The sequence below is a fragment of the Spermophilus citellus genome (assembly GCF_964194105.1).
Source record: "Spermophilus citellus genome assembly, chromosome: 19".
Lineage (NCBI taxonomy): Eukaryota > Metazoa > Chordata > Mammalia > Rodentia > Sciuridae > Spermophilus > Spermophilus citellus.
Genome location: NC_138201.1, coordinates 18,247,729 through 18,267,076, shown reverse-complemented (window position 1 = coordinate 18,267,076; position 19,348 = coordinate 18,247,729). Strand labels below are relative to the sequence as shown.

Here is a 19,348-nt window from a genome sequence, read left to right as displayed (position 1 = left end):
GACGCCCAAGAAAGAAGATTGGGGCTGGCGTCCCGTGAAAGATGTCCCCAGAAATCCCAGGAATTCCGTCTTTTCAAGTCCAAGTCAAAGGAGCGACCTGCTCACCAACCCGGGCAGGGGCGGGTATGGGGTGTCCAGTGCAGACCAAGGCCTGGTCACACACACTGGCCGCAGCCACCGAGCCCACGCTGTGGCCTCACAAAGGTGACCCACAGCCCGAGTGTCAGTGGCTGGCCAGTCCCGGGCGCAGAGGAGGCCCAGCCTCCAGCCTCCCATGGGCTGGTGCCCGGAGTCCGGCCTGAGCGCTGGCCAGGCAGTGGTGGCCGGGTTCTTCCCCTCTGTCCCTGAGCCCGGGCCACCACCCTCCCCGCTGTTATCACCCTTTTGACAAATGCGCTCAGGAGAACTTTCATTAAGTCCCCTGGAAGGACCTGGGCCACCCCGCAGATCGTCCCCCACCAGGTCCTCGCGGCCCAGCGCCGGGGGCTGGGGCACTTGACGGATGGGGATGCTCCGTTTTTAATTTTCTGACTTAAGAGAGGAGCATCTGCCGCAGTCCCTGGGCCATCAGTTTTAATTAAATGCCATAAAATTCACAGGGAGGGACCCTAACGAGAGACCCGTGTCAGGGACGCACTCAGGGCCACGTGACGACGCGCGGGACATGAGGACTCCCTCCCCGAACTGCGTTCTGTTTTTTAATTTGGCACAGCCCGATCGCAGGTGCCACCCTGACCCGGGGCTCCTCACCGTGTGGCCCCCGAGGGGACCTTGGAGACCACCTTGCTCACGGAAGGCGGCCTCCTTACGAGGTCCTTGGCGGGGAGAGGCCTTTGTCCCAGCCCCAGTCCCCTCCGTCCTCAAAGCCTGTGGGCCTCATTTCCCCGTCTGTCCAATGGGGACAAGTGTGTCACACGCAGCTGAAGCAGAGGAATCTGTTATCAAAAAAAAAAAAAAAAGATTCGGATCTCAACAGAGTAAGATGCCTGGGAGGGGCCAGCGTCTGGAGAGTCCCCCGAGGTCCCCTGTGTTAAAGGCTCAGCCCCAGCTTGGTGCTCTGGGCAGGTGGTGGACGCCTGTCATCCAAGTGGTTCAGGAGGCTGAGGCAGGAGGATCGCAGGTTTGAGGCCAGCCTCAGCCACTTACCGAGGTCCTCAGCAACTCAGGGGGACCCTGTCTCCAGAAAATAAAAAGGGCTCAGGGTGGGGCTCAGGGGTTAGGCACCCCTATGTTTAATCCAAAAAGAAAAGGAGACTAAGGTCCCTAGAGGTCAAGGGTCAACAAAGGACACAAGGTCACGGAGCTGGCCACAGCAGAGCCAGACTTTTAAAACCTCGTCTGTCCCCGGTACCCACGCTCTCCATCCTGTCCCCAGGTCCCTGCTCCCTTTAGGTACAGCATCTCATGTAATTTGCTGAACGTCCCTGTGGACGTTCATCTGCTGCGGCCCCGCATCCTCTTTAATGAGGCCTGTCTGTCTGTCTGTCTGTCGGGTCTACATATTTATGAGGCTCTGCTCACCCATAATTTAACCAGAGGTTTACAGACCCCCCACGGGGAGAAGGAGGGGGACGTCCCCGCCCGTCACTCAGAAGCAGGTCTTTTGTTCTGTGGAGGGCCAGAGAACAAGCCACCAAGCCACCGTTGAAGGGACAAATACGACTGGATCCTAAGTTCCTGGATGCGGTCACTTGCTGGCCATCTATTTTTTCCTATTATCTGTCTGGAAATGAATCTCACAGTGGAAGTGGGCAGAGGGCGGGGCGTGGCCTGGTGACAGTTCAGCCCCAACCCATGTCACAGGTGAGCAGCCCAAGGCTCCGTGTATCATGTGGCCGAGGACGCAGGCGCACTCAGGACCCCAGGGCAGGGCCAGGAGCCATGCTGGACTTGCGCTGCCCCCTCTCCTGGCCTTGGGTCAGTGAGTATGTCCAGAGGGACCGGGTGGTCCCCAGGCTGGGCAGGAGGAGCCTCTCATGGATCCGAAAACTGGATTTCAAAAACCCCGGAGAGTAGCTGGGCATGGGGGCGAGCAGCTGTGAGCCTGGAGGCTGAGGCAGGAGGATCGCAAGGTGGAGGCCAGCCTCACCATCTTAGTGAGGCCCTCAGCAGCTCAGCGAGACCCTGTCTCTGAATAAAATACAAGAAAGGGCTGGACAAAAAGAAAACTCAGGACATTTTTCATGGTAGCTGCCCCTGGCGCAGGGCGTCTGGGAGCTGCCAAGGTTGCCCTGCCTTGTGAGCGCCATCCAGAGACCGCAAGCGCGTGGTCCAGGGTCACACAGCAGCAGGCGGCACAGTCAGACCCAGAACCCCGGGCCTCTGCAGGAAAGCCACCATCCTGTGGCTTGTGGAGGTGGCAGGGCCGAGCCCTGGTGCTGAGCTGGGGTGGGCTGTGGCGGGTCACGGGCCACACCTGGGGCGGTGGCCCTGTGACCGCAGAAGCAAGGGTGGTGACGTCTTGCTGCTGGGATTGTTCTGGGCCCACTCCGCCCCTCCCGAGCTCTCCCTGGATGCTGCAGATGGTTTCCAGGGAGGTCCCTGGTCCAAGCCCAAGTTTCCTGGCTGGCCCCAGGCCAGAGGTCAAGGCTGGGTTCCGAGCTGCGAGTGAGTCAGTGGTGGAGACCTGGAGTTTAGGCAGCTGCTCGGCCTCTGGGGGAGGAGCCTCCCTGACTCCATCTTCCAGGAACCCCGAGGCTCTTACTCCAGGAGGCCCTGGCCCCAGGTGCTCTAGCCCTCTGTCTGCTCCTGGGCTTCTTAGTCTCCGTGGCCCCAGCCTGGAGAGAGGGAGGCTCAGAGGGAGGGAGGCCCGGAAGGACGGAGGCCCGGACTTCCCACTGGGAGGAGAAGCCCTGGGAGGAGGAGAAGCTGTGACATTCGGTCCTGGGCCCCAGCCCCTGAGCTGCTTGCTGGCTCCTCCTGCTCCCACCCAGCGCCCCGTGTACAGAGGGGACAGTTTGTGGGATGATCAGGTCTCTTCTGAGGCCCGAGGGCCCCAGGCTATCTCAGGGCACATCCTGGCCCCGTGGGAGGTGGACCCCAGGGGCACTTGCCCCCTGAGCCACATCCCCAGCCCTTTTAAATTTTTATTTTGAGGCAGAATCTCTCGCTGAGTTGCTTAGAGCCTTGCTAAGTTGCCGAGGCTGGCCTCCAACTTGTGATCCTCCTGCCTCAGCCTCCCTTGTTGCTGGGATTGCAGACGTGTCGCCGCACCCAGCCCGTTGATCTTTGATTGGCAGATCCTTGCCATGGCCCTTGTGGGGTCGACAGATGGCCTGGCGGGGACGGACACACAGTGCCTGATGGCAGAGTCGCTCATTTTAAAGTCAGCTGTGTGAACATGCAGGAGACGGGCACAGGCTTGCAGGCAGGGTCCTGGCTGGTCTGTGACCAGAGAGGACCTCTGTCCAAGTGAGTTTAGAACTCGGTCCTGAGGTCGGCTGCGAAGTGAACTTGGGGGGAGTCCACAGAGGGGAGGGTCAGGAAGAGGGTCCCAGGTCAGGGCAGCAGCATGCGCGGACCCCAGGACCCTGTGACGCTGTTATTGCCCTTTACAGATGAGGGAATGGAGGCTCGGGGTAGAGGTCTGCTGGGGCAGCCTGTGTCTAAGAGGAGGCCGGAAGCCCAAGGTGGCTGTGGTGACTTCACGGTGTGTGGGGCCCGAGCCCCCCTTCCTGCCTGAGCCCAGGGACTCCACTCCTTCCCCAGGCCCACCCGCTGGCCTGGGTTCTTCCTCTCCTCACTCAGTGCGTCCCTCGTGCTGGGCCGTGTCGCCTGTGCCCTCTGAGCCTCTGTATTGGAAGCCGCAGGGAGGCCACAGCATCTCAAGGTTCCTGGGTATCTGGGAAAACTTTTTCTTTGGTAGCAGGCATTGAACCCAGGGGTGCTTAATCCCTGAGCCCCGTCCCCAGCCCTTTTTGTATTTTATTTAGAGACAGGGTCTCCCTGAGTTGCTCAGGGCCTCCCTACATTGCTGAGGCTGACCTTCAATTTCAGATCCTCCTGCCTCAGCCTCCTGAGCCGCTGAGATTACAGGCATGGGCCACCCTGCCCAGCCCCTTTTTAAAATTTTATTTAGGGACACAGTCTCACTGAGTTACTCAGGGTGTCACTGAGTTGCTGAGGCTGGTGTTAAACTCGTGATCCTCCTGCCTCAGCCTCCCAAACAGCTGGGCTCATAGGTGAGCGCCACCACGTCTGGCCAACCGTAGGAAATTTGTAGCACAAAGGACGTAGGCAAGACCTGAGGGTAGTGTTGGACTTGAAAAGGGTCCGTCAGCTCCTGGAAAGGAAAAGCCGGGGTCCCCAGCGCCTCCCCTTCCCTTTCCTCAACCCCAGGAAGTGGGAGACTCAGAGGCTTCACCCAGATCTGCCTCCTCGCTGGGCAGAAGCTGGTGGAATTCATCTCAGGACTGGTGACTGCAGACCTCACAGATCTGGGAACATCAAATGGGACGTTTTTCTTTTTTGTACCAGGGATTGAACTCAGGGGCCCTGGACCACTGAGCCCCGACCCCAGCCCCATTTTATGTTTCATTTAGAGGCAGGGTCTCGCTGAGTTGCTTAGGGCCTCCCTGTTGCTGAGGCTAGCCTCCGACTTGCGATCCTCCTGCCTCAGCCTCCCCAGCGCTGGGGTGACAGGCGTGCACCACCGTGCTGAGCTCAAATGGGACTGTTAGGTGCCTGGTGGGCCTGAGACACTGGCCACTAGTACGTGTGTTTGTGACCTGAGCCTCCAGGGCCGTCTGGTGGTCGCAGAGGGCTTGGCTGCCGCGGGAACGCGCGCCTGCCCCCCACCCCAGTGACCTCCTGGCTGAGTGGCAGGTGACCAGAGGCCCAGCGGCCAGTGTCCTGACACAGCCCAGGGCTATGGATTCTGGTCCCAGAGGAGAAAAGTCATTGGAGTAGTCCAGCCAGTGCGTTTGCATTCAAAACTCATTTCAAAAATGTCTTCTCAAAGGTCACCCCAGCGCCCAGGTCTGCAGGCGCCCCCAGGGCCCAGCCCGGCCTCCTGCGCGGCCTGGAGCCCGCATGCGCACTCCGTCTCCTTCTCTGCAAGGTTTCCTAGACCAAGGTGACCTCCCCCAGGGAAGGCGCCCCGCTGGCTGCACCTGGCTGTCCCCAGGCTGCCCCAGAGGTGTTCACACTCATTCACCCACATCCCAGAGCATCCCCGGAAGGTGACCAATGCCACTGGGCTGGCCTGAGCGCGGGCCCTGGGCTGCGTGCTGCTGACGGTGGATGATGCGCATGCGCCGAGTCAGGCGGAGACTCTCTTCTTATTATTTTTATGATTATTATTTTGGAGCTGGGGATTGAACTCAGGGGCTCTTAGCCACGGAGCCACCCCCCAGGCCCTCTTATTTATTTATTTATTTATTTATTTAGAGACAGGGTCTCCCCGAGTTGCTTAGGGCTTGGCTTCGTGGCTGAGGCTGGCCTCCAACTTGCGATCCTCCTTCCTCAGCCTCCTGAGCCCCTGGGATTTCAGGCCTGTGTCCCCCCCCACCCCCCGCACCCGGCAGAAAGTCTCTTATGTTGGCTGGGGATGGGGCTGAGTGGTAGAGCCACCCGTGGGTTCAACCCCCCCGGTGCCAAAATGATAAAAATAAACATTAAAAAAAGAAAAAGGATAAAAAGAGAGACGGTGGGAGTTACCTCCGTCTGTAAGGTGCTGTCCTGCGGCCAGTGACCATTTCCAAGCCATTGCTGGGAAGGCCTGGGGCAGCCTGGGCCACCCACAGCTCCAGGCGGGCTTGTGTCACCTTAGGAGGTGTGACTAGCTGAAGCTCCTCAGCACAGAGGACTGATTTTGTTTTTTCCTTCAGGATCAGATCTCAGAAAAGATAAGAGGAAAAGGCCCCAGCACAGGCCACAGGTGGAACTGACCGGTCCCCTTTCCCTTATCTAGACAGGACACGTGGGGAGCAGTTTTGAGTGGCAGGGATGTGACAGCAGGGGACGGCTCTGGGGACTGAGAGGACAGGCCCTGAGCTCACAGGCACCTCCCACGGCGAGGAGCTTCCCGGCCCGGCCTTCTGCAGGGTCCCCCAGGGAGGATGCTGGCAGCTGCTGCCACCCGATGTCTGGCCTGGTCCCTGCCGTGTTCCGCCCAGATGCCAAGTCGTCCTCGGACCCAGCCCTGGCGTCCCCCAGGGCCCTCCACCAGCTCCCCAGAGGGCTCCAAGGGGACATGTCCTCGACCTCAGACCCCAGGACCACATCCGAGTCCCTCCCCACCCGGGCTCATGGCCAGCTGCCTCGGCGGAAAGAAGCTGGCTTCTAGAAGCTTCTAAGCAAGGTCTCCTCCACGAGCTCCAGAGCATGGTCACAGGCACAGTCACAGGTCACAGAGACCAGCCTCTGGCCAGATCCCCACCCGCACCTCAGAGGCTTGTGGGGCACAGACCCCCTGTCCCCAGGCCAGCCATTCCCGGCTCCCCTGGGCCCCGCCCCCTCCTGCACGCGGGCCTCAGGGCCTTTGCTCATGCTGGGCTCCGTGCCCAGAGGCCCCTTCCGGCCTCCTACCGTCCAGGTCCTTCAGGGGGACAGCTGGGCTCCTCGCACACACCGCCTCCTCCCTGAGGCCTCCGCCTGAATCTTTCCAGGGATTCACCTGCCCTTTTCCTGTCCCTTCGGCCATTCCTCGTCCCCCTGCTGTGTGGCCCTGACTAGGTCCTCAGGTCACAGTTTCCCCACTAGATGGACACGAGGATCCCCTTCCTCCTGCCCGTGGACTCCCGCCGAGCCTCGTCTGCTGGGCGCCGTGTGGGGCGGGCAGACGGTGGCCGTGGGTGTCCCCTCTCGGAGACGGCCAGCTCTAGGTAGCCACGGTGTGTCTGTGCGTCTGTCATGGTCACCCAGCCCAGGGTGGCGTTTCTCTGCAAAGAAAAGAGGATCCAGATGCCGTCCGCCGCCTGCTGTGTCCCCGGGACGTTTGGCCTGATTTATTCCATCTTCCCTTTGGGGCCTTGGCTCTGCATGAAAGGCAGGTCCCCGTCCCCAGCTTGGCACAGGACAGGGCGCTCCACAAATAGCAAGCTGGACAGCCCCACCCAAGAGCCACTGCAGAGGGACCCCGGGTTGGAGAGCTCCAAGGTCCTCTGCGTGTCTAAGAGGAACCTGGTTCAGGACCAGGAGGCCAAGGGCCTCCTTTTCTTTTAGCCTCCAAACCTGAGGCGGGGCCTGCTGAGTCCTTGGCTGGATGCTGTTGGGGTCAGTGGAGTCAGACCCCCCTGGACGGCACTCTGTCCCCAGGGCCTGCAGAGCACCCCGGAGGCTGTCCAGCCTCCCACGGAGACCTCCCAGTCACGGATTCCCCTGCACAAGGCACCATCCAGGGCCACCAGGCAGGGGGACCCCGAGGACCCTCCCAACTTTTCTTTTATCCTCATGGCACCTGGAGGTTAGAGGGAAGGGGTCCCCGGCCCCAGCTGACAGTCAAAGAAACCAAGACCCAGGAAAGAGAGGGGGCTGGCCCAGGATCGCGGAGCCGGGTGGGGAGGGGCCGGGACTTGAACCTGGATCTCCTCACCATGGTGCTGCGGCCTTCCTCCAACCTTGACAGGGCTTTTAGAAAATCAGTTATTTAAAAAGTCTCATTTGCAGCTGGATGGGATGGCTCATGCCCCTCATCCCTGTGACTCGGGAGGCTGAGGCAGGAGGATCGCAAGTTGGAGGCCAGCCTCAGCTACTTAGCGAGGCCCTAAGCAGCTCAGGGAGACCCTGTCTCTAAATAAAATAGAAAAAGGCTGGGGACGGAGCTCAGGGGTAAAGCGCCCCTGGGTTCAATCCCTGGTACCCCAAAAATGAAAAGGTAGGTTTCCGGGTCGTACCCACAAAGACCCTGGTTCTTGGGGTCTGGGGTGTTACTTAGGGATCCATGTTTGCAGCCCGAGAGAGAAACTCCCCCGTAGCCTGTGGCTTCTCCTTGCCTGGTGTCTGGGATGTCACCTCCTCCTGAGTCTGGTCCATCTGAGGCCCAGCTGGAGGCACGGGGCAAACAGTCATGGGGCCTGGTGACAATCCTGTGTCTGTATCCAAGAAGGGACCTGGGGGGAAAAGTCAGGCGGGACAGGTCGCTGCAGGTGGCAGTGCGTAAGCGTCTTGCTTCTGAGTCGGGATAGATTCAGGACCTTGGCACTGAGGCTTACTTACTGTGTGATCTTGGGTTAGTCGCCGCACGTCTCTGGGCTTCAGGTTTCTGGTTCCAACAGAGCCACCCACTCCCACAGAGCACCCGGGTTTATCTGTGTCTTTCTCTCAGAGACTCTTTTGTTTTCATTTATTTGTTTCTTGGGGGGCACCAGGATCGAACTCAGGGTCCCTCAACCCCTGAGCCCCCTCCCCAGCCCTATTCTGTATTTTATTTAGGGACAGGGTCTCCCTGAGTTGCTCAGGGCCTCGCTGTGGCTGAGGCTGGCTTGGAACTCGCGATCCTCCTGCCTCAGCCTCCCACATTCCCAAGTCGATACTGACCAGCCAAAGCAGGCTTCGCTCAGGGCGCTGGGGGACACTTGCAGACACCCAGCCTCCCCGGGGGGGGGGACTCCCGCAGGGCCACCCCACACGCCCTGCTCTGGGGTTCAGAGTCGGGAGCCACTGTCCAGGGTGCCCAGGGAGGTCTGTGTGTGTGGCCAGAGACCCCGGGTCCTGTGAGACCTTGGGCAGGTGTCTCAGCCTCTCTGGTCCTTGAGGCCTGGCCCTGGGAACCAGCACCCCTCCCCACAACCTGGGGATGTCACCAGAGGAGACCCGAGGAGTGCCCAGAAGGGGGGACCTCGACTCAGGACGAGGGGGCTGTAGATTCAGTGTCACAGAAATGAATTTGAGGGTGTGTCCCCGCAGAGAGGTTTATTTAGGAAACCAAGAAATGTCACCTGCAGGGGGGCGGGGGAGCAGGGCTGGGGACTGGGGGAGGGGCGGGCGGGGGAGGGGGAGGGGGACATCAGCCTGATGACATCAGACAGTTCCTGGTGTCCCCAGAGCCTTAGGGGAAGAGCTGAGCACTTCTCTGATCATTAGATAACGGTGGCCTCATCCTGGATTATAGGTCCCTCAACGGCTGTGCCTCGGCCTCCTCTGGTCATTGACGGCCTCCTCTGGTCATTGACGGCCTCCTCTGGTCATTGACGGCTCCTTGGGGCGCAGGTCGGGGTTTTCCTTCCTTTTCTCTGTGAGGCTCTTGGGGTTAAGTTCAAGTACAGTGAAGGCCCATATTGAAACAGGCCCTTGGATCCGATTGACCTAAGAAGCAGGTGTCCCACTTCTTGTTAAATGTGACATCAGGCCAACTGTGGGCCCCGGTGACTTATCCCCTGAGAATCCAGCCCCTGAGGACACACAGAGCCCCGCCCCCAGGTCACCTAGTCCAAAATTAGCCCAAGGTCATTTTGATAACAGTGATTTATTTTTTTAATGCAGGGGGTCCAACCCAGGGGTGCTGCCCTACCGACCGCAGAGCCCCGACCCCAGCCCTTTTTATGTTTTATTTAGAGACAGGGTCTCTCTGAGCTGCTGAGGGCCTCCATAAGTTGCTGAGGCTGAGGCTGGCCTCTACTTTGCAATCCTCCTGCCTCAGCCTCCCAAGTCCCTGGGAGGTCACGGGCAGGAGGTCACAGGCAGGTGCACTCCTGCCTGCTCTTAGTGAGTGAATTTATAGGGACTGAGATTGACCGAGTTCCCAGAGATCTGAGACCTGGAGAAGACCTGGCGTGGGGACAAAGGGCCTCCCAGAGGCCGTTCAGTTTCTCGGCCCTCCCTGGGGTCCTCTCTACCTGTCCTTCTTAGGGCCTGACTTAACCTCCTCAGGCATCATCCACGGGGACTTCCCTGCCCATTGTCCCCTCCGCTCTCCCCAGAGGGAGGCAGAGTGGGGCTTTGGGACTCCATTTTGTAGGGAGGAAACTGAAAACCAGGAGGGAGGTATTTTTGTCCAAGGTCACAGGATGAATTCCTGGCAGAGCCTAGCCAGGCCCAGGGCGGCCCTCACACTGGGATCTATTTTGAGGTTGGAATTCCAGCCCCCGAGCGTCCCCAGGGGCTGTGGCTCAGACCTGCAGCTCCTGATTTGAAAGCGGCAAACCCTGAGGCCAGAGGTTTCCTCAGTCTGGGGTAAAGGCCGCGGTGGGTGTGCCATTTTAGGGGTCAGGAAAATGCAGGTACAGAAAACTTGGCAAGATGGCCCGGTGGCAGGAGGTGGAGGACCAGGTGGGCTGGTTCTGGAGTCCCTGCCTCCTGACCACTGTTCCTGCCTCCCCGGCCTCCCTGGCCTCCCTGCCTCCCCGGCCTCCCAGCCTCCCCGGGTCACACTGGGTGCACCTCAGCCTCTGGAGTCCTCCTGCAGACCTGCTGGGCCGCCCCAGAGCCCTGCCCTGTCCCCCGCGGGCCTCACTTGGCCCATCTGGGGCGTGGCCAGCTCTGACAGGTGGTGGCATTGCTGGGCCGAGGTGAGGCATGGAACTGGAGTCCCTGCCACCATCCTGTGCAGGGCCCTGTCAGCCGGGTGTGTCCCCAGCTCTGCCAGGGAGGAAGTGTCGTGTTTACAGGAAATGCAGGACCAGGCCTGGGAGGGCAGTGGACGGGTGGTGGGCGGCCCACCTCCCTGAGCCCCGAAGAGGAGTCTGGGCTCTGGCTGGACCCCGGGCGGGTGCCCCTCTCCCCACCCCAAGTGTGAGGCTTTTTTTTTTTTGTGGTGGAAAAGCTGACTCCCCATAGTCCTGTCCCCTCCCACGCCTCTTCCTTCCAAGACAGCCTCAGAGAACCCGGGACAGGTGGCCCCGCCTGCTGAGCTGGTGCCTTGCTGGGCCCTGACCTTCAAGCCCACAGCAGAGCAGAGCTGAGAAGAGCAAGATGCAGGCCAGGCAAGCGGTGACCCCAGCCACTCAGGAGGCTGAGGCAGAAGGATCGAAAGTTAGAGGCCGGCCTCAACCACTTAGTGAGTGTAGTCTCAAAATAAAGTTAAAAGGATGGGGATGTGGCTCAGGGGTGGAGCACCCTGGGTTCCATCTCCAGGACTAAAAAAACACAACAGGCCAGCCCCACCCAGCCCCATGACCCTGGGATACAGGTTGGCCTCACTCATGTCACAAAAGCCTTCCCTGAGAAGCGGGGGAGACTGCAATCTTGTGGGGGGCAGGGAGGGGCCTGGAGCTTGTATTTATTTGACTAAATGTTTTCTTCCTATTTTTATTGGTGCATAATCATATACAGTAGTGTTTAGGTATCTGTATGTGTGCATGACACGACAACATGATTTGGCCAGTGTCATTCTCCAGTACCCACTGCCCTCCCCCCTGCCTCCCCTGGTCCCTTCAGTGTTCATGAGACCCTCCCTCTCTATCTTATTTTCATTTTTTTTTTTTTTTTTTTTGGTCCTAGGGGTTGTACTCAGGGACACTTGGCCACTGAGCCCCTCCCCAGCCCTATTTTGTGTTTTGAGACAGGGTCTCACTATGTGTTTGAGGCTGGCCTCCAACTTGTGATCCTCCTGCCTCAGCCTCCAGAGTCCCGGGATAGCAGGTGTGCGCCACCGCATCTGGCTCCATGCCTGGTCTTTTGAGGATCCCGCACACTGATTCCTGTCGTGGTTGAGTTCAGGTCATATTTTAAAGGCAGAATGAGAGTTGGAAACAGAACGAGCATTCATCCAGCCTGGGTCAGGTGTCCGGCGCAGTCTCAGCCACTTTCCTGAACCTAGTTTCACCCTCGAAGAGAAACAGGTGCCGAGTGCAGAGGCGCACGCCTGTCATCCCAGTGGCTGGGGAGGCTGAGGCAGGAGGATCACAAGTGAAGGCCAGCCTCAACCACTTAGCGAGGCCCTAAGCAACGTCGTGAGACTCAGTCTCCTGATAAAAAGTAAAAAGGGCTGGGGACGGGGCTCGGTGGTCAGGCGCCCCTGGGTTCAAGAACCAGATTTCCTCTTTTTGCATCTGAGCTCCTTCTCCACCGACCCCGTGCCTTCTGCAGGGGGTGCAGGGAAGGGGCTGTGCTGCGTGTCCTCGGGGCGGAGAAGCCGGTCAGTGGCCACCAGTGGAGGCTGATGGGAAGCTGGTGGATGCTCCAGGGGAGGACACAGGCATCGGAGCAGGATGACCACTGGGCAGTACCCGGGTGTGCCCATCTTGGGGGGCAGGACTGTGCGCCCCAAGCCCCTGGTTGTAGCCCAGATTGGGAGTGTGCTGGGGGCTCAGTGGCTACAGCTCGGTTCAGACATGGGCCTCTGAGCAAGTGACCGGTCAGGAGGGCTGTGTCCTGCCATCCCCAGCATCCACCCCCAGGTGCCTCTCCCAGAGGCTTTGTGGGAGAGGCAGAATTTGGGTCAGACCCCGGCTGGGCAAGCAGAAGGGAGGGGGGCAGGATTCCGGAACAGAATTGGGGAGACTCAGTGACTGGAAGGTGCAGACCTGGGCACAGACCCGCGGGGTGTCATGTTGGGTGCCTACAATGGACAGACGCTAAAGATGTGGCGGGAGTCACTGCGCCAGAATTCCTCCCCTCTGGACAGACAACCCCAAATATCATGTTGAGAACCAAAAATGCACACTCCTGCTCTGCTGGCCCAAGCTGTTTGTTAGTCAGCTCTGCGTCACTGTGACAAACTACCTGTGGACATCAATTTATAAAGAAAAAAGGTTTATTTTGGCTTGCAGTTTTGAACGTTCCAGTTCATACTGGGCTGGGCCCATTGCTTCTGGGCTTGCAGGGAAGCACACAGTGGAGCCTAACTACTCACCTCTGGCCAGGAAGTAGGGAGAGGGAAGATTCCCACGATTGCCTTGGAGGGCACACCCCCAATGACCTAACTTCCTCCCACTAGGCTCCACCTCTTAAAGGTCCCCTCACCTTCCAATAGCACCACCTGAGGGATCAAGCTTTCAACCTGAGCCTTGGGGGACAACTATCCAAGGTGTCAAAGGCCACTCCTTGTTTCCCAAAACTGGAGCCAGGGTACTTAGGAGTGCGGGGCTGTGGCTTGTGAATTTTTCTTGTGTATTTCCTTCTATTTTTATTAGTCTGTCATTGTGTGAGGCTTCCACAAATTTCTTGACAGTTTTACATCTTGGGAACCTCATTTGATGATCTGAAAATAAGCCTTTTGTAGTCATCATCATATTTTTACTTTTTTTTTTTTTTTTTTTTTTTTGGGAAAATGGCAGTATTTGCTTGGAGTGGGAGACCGAACCGGATTCAGGGATAGCAACATTCCAATAAAACCACTTCAAACCCACTTGGATGGCCAAGATGAAAGAGACCGCCCATAACCAGTGTTGGCAAGGAAATGGCAGAGAAATCAAGAGTCCCCGCACTTGTGGCCGCTGGGGAAGACACTCTAGCGGGGCCTCCACAGTCACCCTATGACTTAGCAGTTCCTCTCTTCCTGGGTACACATCCAGAACACACCCATCATCGACCCAAAAAAAAACTTGCATGCAGATGTTCTCATCCGCCTTGTTCACCGACAGCAAAAACTAGACACGATCCAGATGTCTGTCAGCAATCCAGCAAAGAAGCAAGACCTGATCTTGGCCATCCAGTGGAATATTACTAAGCCATAAAAAGGAGGGAAGGGCTGGTCCTGGCTACCAGATGCCGAGTGAAAGACGCCAGATCCCAAGGGCATTAGGTTGTATAATTTTATACAGAACAGACCAGGCGACAGAGACTGAAAGCAGAGCAGACTAGCGGCTGCCAGAGGCTGGGGGACCTCCGGGGGATGGGGGTGACGCTAAGGGCGGGGTGCGGGTTTCCTTTCATGGGCTGGTGCCAAACCCTCCTGACGTCAGCTAAACCGCCTCGGGTGGTGCGCTTGCAAAGGGTCTGCGACATGCAACAGCTATTAAAAGTTGCAGCAGAAGGGAAACTGTCCCCCTGATCCATCCGCGGGGACCTGGGGACACCCCGGGTCGCAGAGCCGGGATGGACTTCTGTTGGCACTTAGTGGGGTGCGGAAGTGAGTTTTCTGAAAAGCCTCGCCTGGGAGCCGGTTTCTGGGAAGCAGCGCTGGCCTGGCCCTTGGCTGACCCGGGCCTGGGCGGGAGGTCGCTGCAGGAGGAGGAGCCCGGGTCTCCGCGGGAAGGCCCCGCCCCCGACAGGGCAGCCCCGCCCCCGACAGGGCAGCCCCGCCCCCGACAGGGCAGCCCCGCCCCCGACAGGGCAGCCCCGCCCCCGACAGGGCAGCCCCGCCCCCACATAGCCTCCTGCGCCTGCGCACCAGCCTCCTGGCAGATGCAGAGGCCGAAAGAGCCACCGCACAGCCCCGACAGGAGGATGGCAGGGACTCCCCAGCCCTCCACGAGGGTCCCCTGCGCCTTGTCCCCTGAGGTCCCATCTGCACTGCAGCTGGTGTCTGGGTGGATGCAGGAGGGGACGTTCTGAGCGCCAAGGAGTCTCCCAGCAAAAGGGGCCACATGGGGAGGCTGTGGTGCTGGGGACCCTGGGGAGGCAGCGGGGACAGAAGGGACCCGGCAGGCTAGGGGCTCTCTGGTGCGCAGCCCCTGCCCCTGTCCTCCTCTCCCAGGTCCCTGTGGGGTCTCCCCGGCTCCATTTCCCACTCAGCTCCCAGAGCTCAGCCTCCCCCCCTTGGCCTCCCCTAGCGAGGAGGAGCCGGGTGACATCTGCAGTGTGGCCTGGCTCCCGGGCAAGGACAGAGCTGGGTCTTGATCTCCGAGGAGGCGGCCGTGTCTGGCTGCGCTCCGGCTCCGGCTCCGAGGACTATTAGACTGGACAGAATCTAAGGGTCAGCGCTGGCCTCCTTGGGCCGGGCACAGCCTTGGCCTCCGCACTGGAGGCCCAGGGCTGTTTTTAATGACTCCAGGCTGCTGGAAAGGCCTGGGCTCTCTGGGCGGGTCACTTAAGGCCATGAGCTCCCGCAGCTGTGATTTATGTTCCCTCTAAGCCCAAGCAGACTCCCAGGCAGAGCTGGCCTGGTGGAAACCCGCCTGGGGGGTGAGGGGATGGGCCTCCTGGTAGCTCCTTCAGGCTGGCCAGGAAGACTCTCCTCCTCCATGCCAGGGAGGGACCACTTTGACCATCCTGTTTTGATTCAGTTCAGCAAGGAACCTCTCCCACTATCCCCAACTTACAGATTAGAAAACAGAGAGGTTGAGTGACTTTCTCAAGGTCACACAGCAACTCTATCTGATGTGAAAGTTCTCCACTTCCTGCTCACCTAACTTTAGTACTGACTGCCTGGCCCTTGCGTCTGTTTCATGTGAATGTCCCTGGTGAACACTTCAAGGGCGGGGATTGTATTATTCCTGTAGGGACCACAGACCTAGAATTTCCCAGCAAGCCCCCACTCAAGGTGCAGTAGGTTCAAGGGGCCTGTGAGCCACGAGGTCACGTGGGGACAGGGCTTTTCTCTTCCTGGTTCTGAACACTGGGGCATGACAGAGGGAAGACCGGGTGCCCGTTAATGCTAGGATGGGGCGTCTGTGTTTCCGTGAAGGATGATGGAAGTTAGATGGGTGAGTGGGTGAGTGGGTGCAGGGGAAGACGGGTGGGGGGTAAATGGGCCAGGAAATGGATGAATGAATGAATGGGTGGCTAGACGGATGGATGGGTGGACGGACGGGTGGATGGATGGATGGAAGGGAGGATGGATGGAACGATAGAAGATGGATGGATGGGTGGGTTGATGGGTAGATGGATGGATGGATAGATGAAGGGATGGACAGACAGATGGATGAATGGGTGGATGGGAGGATGGATGGGTGGGTGGACGGTAGATGGATGACGGGAGGGTGATGGACGGGTGCATGAGTCCATCCGGGTGAGGGATGTGGGGTGGCCACCTTCGAGGGTGCTCATCTGCTGCCGGGTGCATGGGTGCAGGAGCCCAGGGGCACTACCCCCCCGCTCCTTATGGGCCTCCTGCACCTGGGGCAGAGTCTCAGCAGAGAGGTTCTTAGTAGGATTGTTTTTCAATGAAACAAAACCAAGCTGTCCCCACGCAGCCCAAAACACAGAGCCTGGCAGGATCCGTGGACGGTGCAGAGCGCAGGGCCCGTCTCGGGTCTCTGTCACCGACTGGGTGCTGGCCGTCCTGGGCGTGCTCTGGGCTGGCTCCCGAGGAAGGCAGCGGCCACTCAGCAGGACCTCGGTTCTGCCGGGGTTGGCGGGAGCACTTGGAAGTCGTCAAGAAGATTTTTGATTTTTTTAATATGGTGCTGGGAACGGGACCCAGGCCTTGCTTCGTTTCCACTGACTGTGCAAAGGCCCTGGGGTGCATCTGTGCTATGAAAGCCTTTGATTCCTCCCATAGTACTGACGGTTGAACCCAGGGTGCTCTAGCACCGAGCCACGTCCCAGCCCTTTCAATTTTTGCTTTTGAGGGTCTCACAGAGTTGCTTAGGGTCTCGCTAAGTGGCTGAGGCTGCCCTCGAAGTGGCGATCCTCCTGCCTCAGCCTCCCGAGTTGCTGGGATGACAGGCGTGAGCCACTGCCGCACCTGTGACAGCACTTTTTAGTGGCAGTGTCTCGTCCTGTGTCCTGTTCACGTCCCCAAGGGCCCCGGTGAAGCCATGAACCAGAAATACCATCCGCCCACCTGACCCCTTGCCCCCGACTTCTGTCTTCATGATCTTTCTAGAAAACAGAAGCCAGAGGTTTAATCATAAGCCAGCCATCAGCGCCGACCATACTTCCCACCACAGCTGAGGTCACATGAAACACACACGGTCAGTGGAGTAGAAGGGACCAGGCTCATCATCATCTGCGTGTCCAGTGGGGAGCAGGGCCACTCACTGGGGCTCCACGGGCGTTATGCCTTAGCGTGAAGAAGAGCAGGTCGTCAGTGTTGGAAATGAGTCCATCTGAAGAAAACAGAAAAATCTCTGGGCACGGTGACGCACATCTATCGTGGTAGTGGCTTGGGAGGCTGAGGCAGGAGGATCTCAAGGTGGAGGCCAGCCTCGGCCACCTAGCAAGACCCTGTCTCAAAATAAAAAACAAGAAGGGCTGGGGACGGGGCTCAGTGGTAGAGCCCCCTGGGTCCAATCTCTAGTACCAAAAACAAACGAAAGAGAGAGAGAGGGGGAGAGAGGAAGACAGAGAGAGAGAGAGAGAGAGAGAGAGGGAGGGAAATACTAGAGGAGCTGTTCGCAGTGAGGGCCATGCTGGGACCCTGAGAAGTGACTCGGGCCTGGGAAGCACAGGTCAGGCCAGGAAGGGACAGGGGAGCAGGGAGCCACCGTCCGTGCAGCCTGGTGTGGGGTGGGCACTCTTCTGAGCTGTTTTGCATATTTAACGTTATCATCAGTTAATGTTCTGGGTTTCCCCACGGCCCCGTGAGCTGGCACGGCCGAGGCTCGGCCAGGTGAAACCCAGCCCCGTCCCTGTCCCTGTCCCAGCAGACTGTGAATGCAGGCCTCCTCAGCTCCTGCATGAACTCTCCCATCTGCCCTTCCCTGGCTTTGATATGTAAAATGGCCAGTGCAGAGGCCCGGCCTTGTATCTTAGCAACTCGGGAGGCTGAAGCAGGAGGATCACAAGTTGGAGGCCGGCCTCAGCGGCTTACCAAGAACCTGTCTCAAAACCGGTTTGGGGAGTTGAGCGCCCCCTAGCGGCCGTGATGGGCAGTGCCGGCTGGGAGCGGTGGCTGGGACCCTTTCCTCTCTTCCTCTGTGGCCGGGGCCATTGTCCCCTTCCTGGGGCCTGTGGCCGTCCCTCGTGGAAGGAGGGCAGGTCCGCTCCCTGTCCCCTGCTGGACAAAGGATAACCCATGGGCGCCTGTGGCTCTAGAAGGCAGGGGACCCGTGCACTGGTGTCCTCTGAGCCCAGCTGAGCAGCTGAGGTGACCTGCAGGTTGGGGACGGCTCATTAGCGGGGAATCGAGGCCGGGGCAGCAGGGGAGGCGGAGGGACATCTTGGCAGGACATCTCGCATTGCAGGGGTGAGAGGGAGCCATGGAAGGTGTTTGAGCAGGAGAGGAGCCCCCTGTCTCTGTGGGACAGTCACTGTGCTGTGCGGAGGGGTGGGAGCAGGGGAGGGGGGTGTGGGGCTGGGGCCCGGCCTCTGTTCCCCACTGCCCAGCCCGTGTCCAGCACAAAGCCAGCCACTGGGGCATATGTATTAAATGCACGTATTGTTGAGTTAGCTCACGGCGGCGCCCGCGTAATAAATCATCAGATATGAAGCCCCCACGGGGTGCTAAGCGGTGACCTTCACGCTATCTGCCAGCAAAGTGACACCAAGATCATTTTCTTTGGACCTGCCCTCTGCGTCCCAGCCTGCCTAGTCCCTCACAGGAATATGGTCCTGTCTTAGCTCGTGCAAAGGCCCTGGGGTAGCAAAGAGCCTGACGTGTTCAAGGCACTAAGAAGAGGCCAGACCATGGGGGACGTGGAGCTCTGTGGACAGAGCAGTTGTTCACGGCTCACGGCGTCGACTGGGTCCCCGGCTGGTTCTCCTGTCCCCTGCTAACCCTCTCCCTGCTCCTTCCAGCGCCTACACAGAGCCCTACAAGGTCTGTCCCATCTCAGCTGTGGCCCCCAAAGAGGACCTGACGTCGGATGAAGAGCAGGGAAGCTCGGAGGAGGAGGAGAACGCTCCCAGAGACCCCAGCCTCACCCACAAGGTAGGGAGCAGCCCCTGCGAGGGGCGTCGAAGGACGTGAATGACTTGACCAGCTGGGAACCGCGTTAGAACGAAAGCTGGTTCCCCTGATCCCGCAGCGGAGCCCGGAGGTGGCGGGTGGGACAGACGCTGCGTTGGTCTGGAAGGGGACAGCAGGTGGCCCAGCGAGACCCCGAGTTCCTCGCTGGGCAGGTCATTGGGGCTGATGGTAGTAGCAGTACTCTCGGTGGGGCCCGTGAGCCGGGCGCAGGGCACACCTGGGATGGCAGCACCTCAGGAGGCTGAGGCAGGAGGATCGCAAGTTGGAGGCCAGCCTCGGCCACTTAGCAAGGTCTTGGTATAAAGCTGGAGAGGGCTGGGGTGGCTCTGTGGGAGGGGGCGTCCTCAGCACTGGAAGGTCCAGGGTTCCCTCCCCAGCACCGCACTAGAGGGACAGCAGAGGGTCTGTCCCTCTCAGGACCATTGCGAAAACCTGACGTTGGCATTGACGGTCACCCGGGTGGACCTCCCCAGCTCCAGGTCTCCACTGCTCCAACACCCACAGGGGCCAGGGGCCAGGGGCGGAGAGCGGAGAGGTCAGGCCCAGCGTGGCCACGTGCTGGCTGAGTGTCATGGGCTCCGCCCCGTCCCCTCTGTGCTGGTTCCGCTGCCTGAGATCCGAGTGGACTGCGGTGAGGGTGAGGGAGATTTGGGAGGCTCGGGAAAGCCAGAGCTCTTGGGGGAGGGCAGAGCTGGCCACCCACTGGACGGCAGCAACGAGCCTGGGGACACA

At 59.4% G+C, this 19,348-nt stretch overlaps 1 protein-coding gene across 1 annotated transcript in view; it reads left to right on the top strand.

Annotated features, from left to right (window-relative positions):
- Positions 1-19,348, top strand: part of FGD5 (FYVE, RhoGEF and PH domain containing 5) — a 66,303-nt gene that overhangs the window by 13,889 nt on the left and 33,066 nt on the right. The window contains exon 3 of the mRNA XM_081276035.1: positions 18,445-18,577. Within this exon, the coding sequence (XP_081132161.1) occupies positions 18,445-18,577 (133 nt within the window). The remainder of the gene's footprint in view (positions 1-18,444; positions 18,578-19,348) is intronic.